General features: G+C 42.7%; 1 protein-coding gene across 1 annotated transcript in view; it reads left to right on the forward strand.

Annotated features, from left to right (window-relative positions):
- The window catches only part of LOC106605973 (diacylglycerol O-acyltransferase 1), a 28,801-nt gene extending 17,711 nt beyond the window's left edge, over positions 1-11,090 (forward strand). The window contains exons 7-17 of the mRNA XM_045697667.2: positions 2,750-2,878; positions 4,864-4,938; positions 5,991-6,094; positions 6,653-6,691; positions 6,815-6,856; positions 6,962-7,006; positions 7,179-7,291; positions 7,462-7,527; positions 7,718-7,805; positions 10,002-10,064; positions 10,195-11,090. Of these exons, the coding sequence (XP_045553623.2) occupies positions 2,750-2,878; positions 4,864-4,938; positions 5,991-6,094; positions 6,653-6,691; positions 6,815-6,856; positions 6,962-7,006; positions 7,179-7,291; positions 7,462-7,527; positions 7,718-7,805; positions 10,002-10,064; positions 10,195-10,359 (929 nt within the window). The 3' untranslated portion in view covers positions 10,360-11,090. The remainder of the gene's footprint in view (positions 1-2,749; positions 2,879-4,863; positions 4,939-5,990; positions 6,095-6,652; positions 6,692-6,814; positions 6,857-6,961; positions 7,007-7,178; positions 7,292-7,461; positions 7,528-7,717; positions 7,806-10,001; positions 10,065-10,194) is intronic.
- Positions 11,091-12,642: the final 1,552 nt, after the last annotated feature.

A 12,642-nucleotide genomic window follows, 5' to 3' on the forward strand; every position in this document is an offset into this window, starting at 1 on the left:
TTCTCTGTGTCTTCACTATTAGTTTAGTTAGTGTGTCTCTGTGTCTTCACTATTTGTTTAGTTAGTGTGTGTCTTCACTATTAGTTTAGTTAGTGTGTCTCCTATGTTCTCACTATTAGTTTAGTTAGTGTGTGTCTTCACTATTATTTTAGTTAGTGTGTGTCTTCACTATTAGTTTAGTTAGTGTCTTCACTATTAGTTTAGTTAGTGTGTGTCTTCACTATTAGTTTAGTTAGTGTGTCTTCACTATTAGTTTAGTTAATGTGTCTCTGTGTGTCTTCACTATTAGTTTAGTTAGTGTGTCTCTGTGTGTCTTCACTATTAGTTTAGTTAGTGTGTCTCTGTGTGTCTTCACTACTAGTTTAATTAGTGTGTCTCTGTGTCTTCACTATTAGTTTAGTTAGTGTGTCTTCACTATTAGTTTAGTTAGTGTGTCTCTGTCTTCCCTATTAGTTTAGTTAGTGTGTGTCTTCACTATTAGTTTAGTTAGTGTGTCTTCACTATTAGTTTAGTTAGTGTGTGTCTTCACTATTAGTTTAGTTAGTGTGTGTCTTCACTATTAGTTTAGTTAGTGTGTCTTCACTACTAGTTTATTTAGTGTGTCTCTGTGTCTTCACTATTAGTTTAGTTAGTGTGTCTCTGTGTCTTCACTATTAGTTTGGTTAGTGTGTGTCTTCACTATTAGTTAGTGTGTAATTGTATCTGAATGAAATGCATTTAGTGTGGTATTCTATGATCTACCCCTGTAAGAGTTTATATTAATGGAATCAGTTACATTACAGAAGTTACAGTAGTGTAGTATTATATTATCCAGTTGGTCATTAATGTGTAGTTAATGCAGTATTATATTATCCAAGTATGTGATTTTATATTAATGGAATCAGTTGGTTATTCATGTGTAGTTAATGTAGTATTACATTATCCAAGTGTGTGATTTTATCTGAATGGAATCAGTTTGTTATTAATGTGTAGTTAATGTAGTATTATATTATCCAAGTGTGTGATTTTATCTGAATGGAATCAGTTGGGCAGTGTTTGATCAGTACCTGTTGGCTCACAGGGAGAGGAAGTAAGGAGTGAGGTGGATATGAGGCCAAAAGAGGAGTGGCTGAGAAACAGGTCAATGTCAGGTCAGCTCTGCCTGTCTTCATCAAGCTGGTTGCTAGCCAGCATGGCATCTGGTGACATACAACAGCTAACTGAGTCTCTCATGGCTACACATGTCTCAGAACTTAGGAAACTGACCACAACCACAAGATGATATTAACTGTCTGTGATGTTGTTCTTTACCCACAGTTTCATATTTACAAATGTAGGATCTTAGTTTGTTCACCCTTTTGCTTGAGAATTTTCCTGCAATAAAGGAAATGTTTAACTTGTGTATTTCTGAAGTTTGTCATTTCCACTTTGGCATTTCAGACTTGATTTTCCCTTATGAAAAATGGATCAACCCCTACACAAATGTCCACATAATTTCCTTTTGCTGCAGGATTATTTTCCTACTGTAGCAAACTGGCTCAAATTAAGATCCTACATCTGTACACGCATAAAGACAAAGGTGAAGCTACAGTCATGAGTTTTTAGTAATCATTCCTCTTCGAGGAGAATAGGAAGGTCTTGTCTCTTAGTGTCTTTAAGATCTTCATTTTACCTCTCACAAATCAGATAATCTTTCCCTGGACGTTGACTGCGTAGCTACAGTATCCTTCCTTACCTAAAAGTCGGGAGCGGACAAAGATGTACCATCTGTCTCTTGTACCTCATGCAGAGCTACTGTTTATACATCAAGGTCAGGGGAGAGGGCCACGGATGCTCCTCTTGGCGAGGGAGACAGTCTCTGTCTTTCTCTCTGTGCCCATGCCATCTACTAGGTAACCAGCACGGCCCATTTCCATGCAGCATATGGCCGCTGTTGATAAAGCAGTACTAGTCTGTTAGAATGACCTGGGGGCCTTGCCAGGTTTCCCTGGACCTCGGACGGTAGCGCTGGTAGTTGGTTGAACGTGAGTAGACTTTGTGTTCCCAGTCGTTCATCTTGTGTGATAGACAAGGAGAGGATGGTGAGTGTTGTAACTCTTGACATATGGATAGCCCTAGATAAGGACAGTAAGAGCCAGGTGGGCAGCATTCCTCAGCTTCTTGTTGTGGCCTGTTTGTTAGCTACACATCAAAGCCAACGTCTTCGCTAAGTGGGAATAAGAGTGTTTCATTATTTTCTGTTCTACAGTGTGATATGCATGTTGAATACCTCAAGTTGACTGTACCATATTATAAACTGTGTGGTTTGAGCCCTGAATTCTGATTGACTGACAGCCGTGGTATATCAGACCGTATACCACAGGTATGACACAACATTTATTTTTACTGCTCTAATTACGTTGGTAAACAGTTTATAATAGCAAGGCACCTCAGGGGTTTGTGATATATGGCCAATATACCACGGCTAAAGGCTGTATCCAGGCACTCTGCGTTGTGTTGTGCAAAAGAACAGCCCTTAGCCGTGGTATATTGGTTCATATACCACACCACCTCGGGCCTTATTGCTTAAATATACTACATAACGCACTGTGCTACTACACATCAAGATCATTTACAACCACCCACACCCACGTCATTAACTCCATTTAATGGATCATGTGTATTGTACTGTTGTGCATACAACACTTAATATGATTGACTGTGAATTCTAATGGCAAATATTGCATAAATATTGCTCATATTTAACATTGCACATTGTCCTTGTTCTCAGTGGGTGGAGCGTCTGCTCTGGGAGTGTACACCGTCCTCTTCCTGAAGCTCTACTCCTACAAAGATGTGAACAAGTGGTGTAGAGAGATGAGCCATGCTAAAGCCCGTAGCCTGGCCCGCTCCCTCTCATGTAAGTCCTCAGTCTCCACAGTCCTCTATGCCCCATGCTAAAGCCCGTAGCCTGGCCCGCTCCCTCTCATGTAAGTCCTCAGTCTCCACAGTCCTCTATGCCCCATGCTAAAGCCCGTAGCCTGGCCCGCTCCCTCTCATGTAAGTCCTCAGTCTCCACAGTCCTCTATGCCCCATGCTAAAGCCCGTAGCCTGGCCCGCTCCCTCTCATGTAAGTCCTCAGTCTCCACAGTCCTCTATGCCCCATGCTAAAGCCCGTAGCCTGGCCCGCTCCCTCTCATGTAAGTCCTCAGTCTCCACAGTCCTCTATGCCCCATGCTAAAGCCCGTAGCCTGGCCCGCTCCCTCTCATGTAAGTCCTCAGTCTCCACAGTCCTCTATGCCCCCTACCAGCAACTGGGCAACAACAACACTGCTACTACTTTAATTACTTCAGATGTACAGCTTTTGCTATCGATACTGCTCACGCTTTCTGGGCTTCACCGCTTCGGATTTTACTGATACGTCTGTTCTTGAAGTTTGTGCGGTGTGAGGGAGATTTTTCAAATACTTTATATTTGATTGAGTCTCCCTGGAGTGCCAGATGGGCGGAGTATGTACTTTTGGGACAATACCTTTTTATCCACTGTGCCAGGCAATCAAGTATTTGAAAAATAACTAATATTGTTATAACAGGTTTGATTTCAACCCTTGTCCTCTAAGCTCTTCTGTGACGACTCCCAGAGTTGCTTTGTCTAGAGAGTTTGTGTCACCTGGGTTCTACGTTGACCTTTGACTCCCAGGGTTGCTTTGCCTAGAGAGTTTGTGTCACCTGGGTTCTACGTTGACCTTTGACTCCCAGAGTTGCTTTGTCTAGAGAGTTTGTGTCACCTGGGTTCTACGTTGACCTTTGACTCCCAGAGTTGCTTTGTCTAGAGAGTTGGTGTCACCTGGGTTCTACGTTGACCTTTGACTCCCAGAGTTGCTTTGTCTAGAGAGTTTGTCACCTGGGTTCTACATTGACCTTTGACTCCCAGAGTTGCTTTGCCTAGAGAGTTTGTGTCACCTGGGTTCTACGTTGACCTTTGACTCCCAGAGTTGCTTTGTCTAGAGAGTTTGTGTCACCTGGGTTCTACGTTGACCTTTGACTCCCAGAGTTGCTTTGTTTAGAGAGTTTGTGTCACCTGGGTTCTACGTTGACCTTTGACTCCCAGAGTTGCTTTGTCTAGAGAGTTTGTGTCACCTGGGTTCTACGTTGACCTTTGACTCCCAGAGTTGCTTTGTCTAGAGAGTTGGTGTCACCTGGGTTCTACGTTGACCTTTGACTCCCAGAGTTGCTTTGTCTAGAGAGTTTGTCACCTGGGTTCTACATTGACCTTTGACTCCCAGAGTTGCTTTGCCTAGAGAGTTTGTGTCACCTGGGTTCTACGTTGACCTTTAACTCCCAGAGTTGCTTTGTCTAGAGAGTTTGTGTCACCTGGGTTCTACGTTGACCTTTGACTCCCAGAGTTGCTTTGTCTAGAGAGTTTGTGTCACCTGGGTTCTACGTTGACCTTTGACTCCCAGAGTTGCTTTGTTTAGAGAGTTTGTGTCACCTGGGTTCTACGTTGACCTTTGACTCCCAGAGTTGCTTTGTCTAGAGAGTTTGTGTCACCTGGGTTCTACACTGACCGTTGACTAGTAATAAAGGGCTTAATGAGATTTCTGACTCGCCTCCACGGAAATGGCAACTGTGACCTAATTTTTCATAGGCGGCGATGCTGCGTGTTTGTATATGTACCCTTAATGGAAACCGTTTTCCTGTTGGTGAAAATGTTACCCTCTACACATAAACATTAACATACACACGCACACATAATACTACAATCCTCATTGCTCCTTAACTGCTGCACTGCCACCTGCTGGTTGACTGTACACAAGGAGCTGTTCTCTAAGTAGAGGGATTGTGACTGTGAGAATCATACATGTTTAATTGCTGACTTAACATGGCTAGTACTCTCCTGTACAGGTTCCTCTATACCACGGTCTAAGGGAAGTGGAGTGGACTATCAGGTCTCCTATCCTGGAAATCTCACCCTCAGAGGTCAGTAGAGTTGGACATTCCATCCCAGGTAGACCAAGACCTGGGTACAAATACAATTTCAGGTATTTCAATAAAGTTTCAAAACAAGTATTCAGATAACTTTTATTTGAAAAAACAAGTAGTTGAATATTTGAATATATTTGGAGATACTCAAATACACTGACTCAAATACACTCCCATGCATTTAACCCATGTATTTGAAAATAGTATTTGAAATAAGTATTAGAAAATACTTTAAAATACAGTTTGGTCAGCTATTTGGTTTTTCAAATAACCATTCAAATATTTGTTTTAAGTACATGTTTTCGGCTGTGTTTGAAAATACTCAAATACACAGAAGCTATTTAAATAACAAATAGTCAAATGCATGTATTTGAACCCAGGTCCTGCTGTAGACCCCACTCTTATCACTGCTGCCTCAACCTATCCTGCTGTAGCAGACCCCACTCTTATCACTGCTGCCTCAACCTATCCTGCTGTAGCAGACCCCACTCTTATCACTGCTGCCTCAACCTATCCTGCTGTAGCAGACCCCACTCTTATCACTGCTCTCTCAACCTATCCTGCTGTAGCAGACCTCACTCTTATCACTGCTGCCTCAACCTATCCTGCTGTAGCAGACCTCACTCTTATCACTGCTGTCTCAACCTATCCTGCTGTAGACCCCACTCTTATCACTGCTGTCTCAACCTATCCTGCTGTAGCAGACCTCACTCTTATCACTGCTGCCTCAACCTATCCTGCTGTAGCAAACCCCACTCTTATCATTGCTGTCTCAACCTATCCTGCTGTAGCAGACCCCACTCTTATCACTGCTGTCTCAACCTATCCTGCTGTAGCCTGCTACTGGAGCTATATCAGACTATAATAATGCTCTCTCTCTTTCTCTCCTCTCGCTCTTTCTCGCTCTCTCTCTCTTTCTCTTTCTTTTTCCATCTCTCACTTTCTCATCTCTCTCTCTCTTTCTTTCTTTCTCTCTCTCTCTCTCCCGTCTCTCTCTTTGTAATCTCTCTCACGTCCCTATTTCTTTCTAATCTCTCTTGTGTTTTTAGATTTGTATTATTTTGTTTTTGCACCAACCCTCTGCTATGAATTAAACTTCCCCCGGTCTCCACGGATTCGAATGAGCTTCCTGCTAAGGAGGCTTTTTGAGATGGTGAGTTCTGTCCCCAATCACCCTTTCTGCATTGGTTTGTTAATACGCTGCTTTATACTCTGTAAACTAGACTGAACAGTTGATGTTATCACGGCTTTGTCCTACTGGTTATTTACCAATGTTGTGCTATGGGTATAAAAGAGGATGTACAACTTCCTGTTTAGCCCCATGTGAAGGAGCACATTATAGAAATACAGATACATCAGATCTATTGTCTTCAATACAATCGTGACACGATCATCTACAGCAAACATGAATAGAACAGATAGAAGTATCTTATTTAACAATGTCAACTTCCATTGTGAATTTCTCTGAACCTCCATTAGAAGATTAGCTTGGTTTATTGGTCTACTGTGGAGATGTGCACTCTGGTCCCAAGACTTATCCAAAGCTAAAAGGCAGACAGCGTTTTTCCTGCCACACACACACACACACACACACACACACCCACACACACACACACACACACACACACACACACACACACACACTCAAGTATTGCTCTTTTGTTTGATTTAGAGGAGAAATGCTAAGTAAACAAATCATCTCTCTTCCCAGCTGTTCTTCACCCAGTTATTGGTGGCATTAACACAGCAGGTATGATTTCTACTGACATTGACTTATGTATAGTGACTACATGTATTTATTGAGAATAAGCACCTCATTTTATTTCTGATTTGTGCTGTTTATTCACCTCATCTATCTCTTATTCTCCTCCAGTGGATGATACCCATTATTCAGAGTTCTATGAAGCCATTGGAGGTAAAGTAGGATTACTGGTACATTTATCATTTACATTTAAAGCATTTTTTATTATTTTTCTCTATCAATACAATCTCTCTTTCTTCATTGATCCTGATCCTGTAGGATATGGACCTCCCTATGATGATGGAGCGTCTACTCAGACTAGCCGTAAGTACACAAGAGAACACAGGGGTAATGCGGTCATGGTAACATGGTTCATAGTACCCTTGGGCCTTGAGAGATATGACATATACGTTGTAATGGGCCGTTCCGTTGTTCTGTAGTTGTTTTATGTTGTCCTGGATACAGTATTATTCTCCTGTCTTCTCTCTCCCATCAGGTGCCCAATCATCTTCTCTGGTTGATATTCTTCTACTGGTTCTTCCACTCGTCCTTGAACTTTATTGCTGAGCTCCTGCAATTTGGAGACCGAGAGTTTTACAGAGACTGGTGGTAGGTGAAATGAATCCGGTCTATTTTGTTACGTTCCATTGTTTATTGCCTGTATGTTACTAAGAGGGACAAGTGATCATTTGAGATGTACACAAGTAAAATATCAATAGCATGTACCACCGTAAAATACATCACTTCACATGACTAGGAGACTTTTCCCTTTCTTTCAGGAACTCTGAGACCATCACATACTTCTGGCAAAACTGGAATATTCCAGTACACAAGTGGTGCCTTCGGTGAGTAGATGCAATGTATTCTATACATAGTGTACTGTATGTAACACTGAGATCCTATAAATGATTCAATGGTACGGAATCAGTGGAATGGAGGTTGATACTGAGCAGAAATGTATTGAGGATGTATTGGGGATTTGGGAGGTGTTTGATGATATGCATCCTCTTGTGTTGCTCCCTCTCTCTCCCAAAGCCACTTCTACAAGCCCCTGCTGAAGAGTGGAGTCAGTAAGTGGCTCGGCCAATCAGCAGTGTTCCTGGCTTCAGCCTTCTTTCATGAGGTAAGGTGCTCTGCTCCTAGCTGGGTGAAACCAGACTGACCGCTGCGCTCAGCTTTAGTATTCCTTGTGAAGTGAAACAGAATGTTAGCTTCATCAGGCTGGTGTTTAACGAGGATTCTCTGCTGCTACTACAGCTCATATCGTCACTGTCTGACCAAAACATCCAATCGCCAAAACATCAACTTTCCAAAGAGAAAAAATAAGGAGAAAAAAAACATGTTTTCCATCAACGAATATATAATTATGACAATTTAGAAGCTATTTTGAATACATGTTCTTGGTTCATTCAGGTTAGATACCACTTTCAGTAAATATAAAACAATTTAAAATGGCAAAAATGTAGTTACAAGGTTTTCATCAGACAATGACGATATACAGTATGTATACCATTTGTGAAGAAATCCTGCATTTTATCAGACTACAGTTTCATAATTGCTCAGATTGCTAGTCAGATTTTAAAGGCCACATATATAGTTATTGCATGACAGTACAGTGGTTACACTACACAGTGGCTATACTGCACAGTGGCTATACTACACAGTGGCTATACTACACAGTGGCTATACTACACAGTGGCTATACTACACAGTGGCTATACTACACAGTGGTTATACTACACAGTGGCTATACTGCACAGTGGCTATACTGCACAGTGGCTATACTACACAGTGGCTATACTACACAGTGGCAATACTACACAGTGGCTATACTGCACAGTGGCTATACTGCACAGTGGCTATACTGCACAGTGGCTATACTGCACAGTGGCTATACTGCACAGTGGCTATACTGCACAGTGGCTATACTACAAAGTGGCTATACTACACAGTGGCTATACTACACAGTGGCTATACTACACAGTGGCTATACTGCACCGTGGCTATAAAGTAGGGCCCTTTCTGGGGATATTTCTCCGTTGTCCAGACACACACACACACACACACACACATGGGTGCGCTTGGCTTATATCCAGCACTCTTCATCATTGACGAAGGTCAGCGTTGGAGGGACGTTAGTGTAGCTGGGATGAGAGGAGGAGGAAAGGAGTGTAACACAAGGCCATATCAGGCTGCTGTGCTTCTGGAGGAGGAGATAAGAGCAGTGTACGGTGAGGAGCCTGTTCAGTCAGCAGGTTCACAGAGATACGGCTCCCTCCCTCTCCTCATCCCGGACAGACAGACAAACGGGGCTGCTGCTGCTGTTTTAAATGTTGACCTTCAGAGGACAGCGAGCGGAGCAGAGGGGAGCGGAGCACCACAGCGCCCTGCGGGACACCAGTCTCCCTCTCTCCCCTGAGTAATGACAGGAGGGATCCTAGTGTCACACACACACATACAGACATACACACACACAATCCCCTGAGTAATGCCAGTAGGGATCAGGAGACTGGGATCTGTAGATCAGAGGGTCACACAGCAGGGTTCTGTCAGCTCCCCATCACTCAGAGCAATGAGGTGAGGCTTGATAGTCATCAAGCAGTCATTCCATAGGTTAGCTATCTGTCTTACCTCAAATACCTTTATTTCATTTATTTCCTGTACAAACTAGGTGTCATTCCATAGGTTAGCTATCTGTCTGTTATCTCAGTTCCCTGTATGTCCTTTCCTAGCTGTATGAACTAGGTGTCATTCCATAGGTTAGCTGTCTGTCTGTTACCTCAGTTCCCTGTATGTCCTTTCCTAGCTGTATGAACTAGGTGTCATTCCATAGGTTAGCTACCTGTCTGTTACCTCAGTTCCCTGTATGTCCTTTCCTAGCTGTATGAACTAGGTGTCATTCCATAGGTTAGCTACCTGTCTGTTACCTCAGTTCCCTGTATGTCCTTTCCTAGCTGTATGAACTAGGTGTCATTCCATAGGTTAGCTACCTGTCTGTTACCTCAGTTCCCTGTATGTCCTTTCCTAGCTGTACGAACTAGGTGTCATTCCATAGGTTAGCTACCTGTCTGTTTCCTCAGTTCCCTGTATGTCCTTTCCTAGCTGTATGAACTAGGTGTCATTCCATAGGTTAGCTACCTGTCTGTTACCTCAGTTCCCTGTATGTCCTTTCCTAGCTGTATGAACTAGGTGTCATTCCATAGGTTAGCTGTCTGGAGTGGAAACATTATTTTCCTGTTCGCTGTGGATAAAGGAGATGGCTGTGTGGAAAACTGTTCTTGAAAACTAAAACTTAATTTTGCTGATGTTGTCTTCACAGTACCTGGTCAGTGTTCCACTGAAGATGTTGAGGCCATGGGCTTTTATTGGCATGATGGCTCAGGTGAGATCTTAGAACTGAGAAATTATAATCCACAAGTTTATAGTGTGAAATGATTTACTGGGGGTGTTTTTGACTCATTACAATGAGTGTTGTGTTTGTTTACTCACTAAATGGAGTCCTTGGCTTACAGCTTCCGCTGGCCTGGTTTGTGGCGCGTTTTCTCCGAGGTAACTATGGCAACGCAGCCGTATGGATCTCTCTCATCATTGGCCAGCCAATCGCCGTGCTCATGTACGTCCACGACTACTATGTACTTCACTACCGAGAGGGGTCAGCGGGGGGTGGACCTGAATGACCTCCTCAGGGGAATATATACCAGACTTTTATAGGAAAGACAAATAGAGCTAGAAATGTACTGTATGGTACTTTATGAAAACACCTTAAAGGGGCAATCAGCATTTGCTACATCCATTTTTGGACTCATACATTGATATGTATCCATCGATTCTTGAAGAACATAACTTATAAATGCCTCACCAGCTTAGTTCAACTGTCGTTCCCCATCACAAACCAAAATGACTGTTTTACTCCAATATTTGTAAACAAAGAAAATGTAAACAAACACTATATAGCCTCAAAACATGGTTAAAACTATACTTTTTATCATGGATGGTCAGTCGTTGCATCCATAGCTCTGTCCATGAATTTGAGAGTGATGACATTTCTCCAGCCCCATCCCTCAGCTTTTTACTGGACCAGGGGTGGGGAGGCCACTTTGTTATCGTTTCAACTGCTGATTGCCACTTTAAAGATAACACACTTCTTATAGAAACAAACAATATAGTTAGTGAATATTGAAACATGTCTGACAAGTGCAATTTTCAAATAGTGCCAGTTTCTCCAAAAATGTGCACAACCAGTACGTGTGTGTTTTTATGCCACTCAAGCCTCAATATTTTGTCATCTTGTTTTACTTGTGTACGTATAGATACGAAAATGGCAGCTGTTGATTCTTGACTTTATTCCGTTAATTGGGTCAATATTGTTGCCAACAGAAATACATGGACAAGTAAATATATTTCTCTATTTATGTGAATGATGTCCTATTTGACTTTACGTTGTTACCACCAGTCATGTATTTCTAACTTCCCTCTGCTTTATCTGCCACTGAGACTCAGTTTTTGCTCCACAGTTGAAACACAGGATAGAGGGGCCACCTCTTGGCGGTTACTAGGAAGTTCATATGAAATAACTTGCACACCAAAAAGCTTCCATCTTGGTGTGCTAGTCTATTACTTAACGTGGCAACATTTGTCAAGTAGAATTCTATTCCGCAGCATGTGTTGAGGTATTATAATCTCTGGTCTATTGTTTCTGGATCAACACGCAGTTCCTTGCAATATGTCCTGAGATGAGGGGGCCAGAATCATGCAATCAGAGAGTGTATGATGAATGGCTTCTGTAGAAGGAAGACTTCCTGAAATGGCTACAGGTAATTCTACTTCCTGTCCCCGACATACAATGTGACGATGCTCAGATCACGAGTCCGCAAGATGTTCCGCGACTGAGTGTTTTAGATTAGAACAGGAGTGCCGATTTGTTCTATTGCAGACCGCATAAAGTTGCATGCAGTTACACATACAGTAAAATGTGTAGGATTTGAGTAATTGGCAAGCTGCCTTTGAAAGAGTATAGTGCATTTGCTCTCACAAAAACTACATCTGCATTCCGTTTTAAACATGAAGACCAAAACTGTACATCTCCTGTTATGCACACCTCTCGGAAGAGGGAACGCAACACCCTGCTACAACTCAACTCTCTGTGGTGTGAAAGAGGTATGGGACTGTAGGTGGAGTGAAAGAGGTATGGGACTGTAGGTGTGAGTAATGACGAACAAAGGCAGAGAATACCGTTTACAGGGAATTTATTCTGTCGCACAGTAAGTTTGGCGAAAAGGGGCTGGACAGAACCAAAGCAAAGAAAGTAAATATCAAGGCCCCCTCTCCTACCTTACCTGCCTACCCACTACCTATCTAGCACCACCTGGTGCACTAACCAAAATACAGGGGATGGTCCGCCCAGGTCTTTCCTAGTGTGCATAGACAGCAAACTACTACGGGTATATGTATGCCCGCGGGCATCTTGCCTAAACACTCCCTAGGTGCCTTCCCCTTCCCCCCGGGAACAAATGAAACAGAATAACAAAAATGTAAGTAACAATTCCAATAATCCAAACACTGTGTCCTATTGACACACAACAGACTTATCCAATCAGCTACCTCAGCAACAACTAACAGAGTACATACCAAATCTCTTAGTAACAACCAACACGCTACAACCCTCAGCGATTAGCCTCATCTCTCAGCAATCATCTCCCCTCTGAGCAACAGAACACAGGCTTATAAAGCTTCAGAAGGAGTTGTTAATTGGAGACAGCTGCGTCCTGACGAGTGGGCGGGGTCAGCTCTCCAATCAGCAATGGGGCCGACCAATCAGCTGCTTGGGGAATTTCAGGAATCCATTTCCTGAAATACATACATGAAAATACACAAACCACAACACAGAAACTGGGGAACGTAACACTCCTTTCCAAATGAATTGAGAAGGATACAGTACCTTGCAGTGACTGCACTTGGCT

The sequence above is a fragment of the Salmo salar genome, chromosome 02, assembly GCF_965601325.2.
Source record: "Salmo salar chromosome 02, fSalSal1, whole genome shotgun sequence".
Classification (NCBI taxonomy): domain Eukaryota; kingdom Metazoa; phylum Chordata; class Actinopteri; order Salmoniformes; family Salmonidae; genus Salmo; species Salmo salar.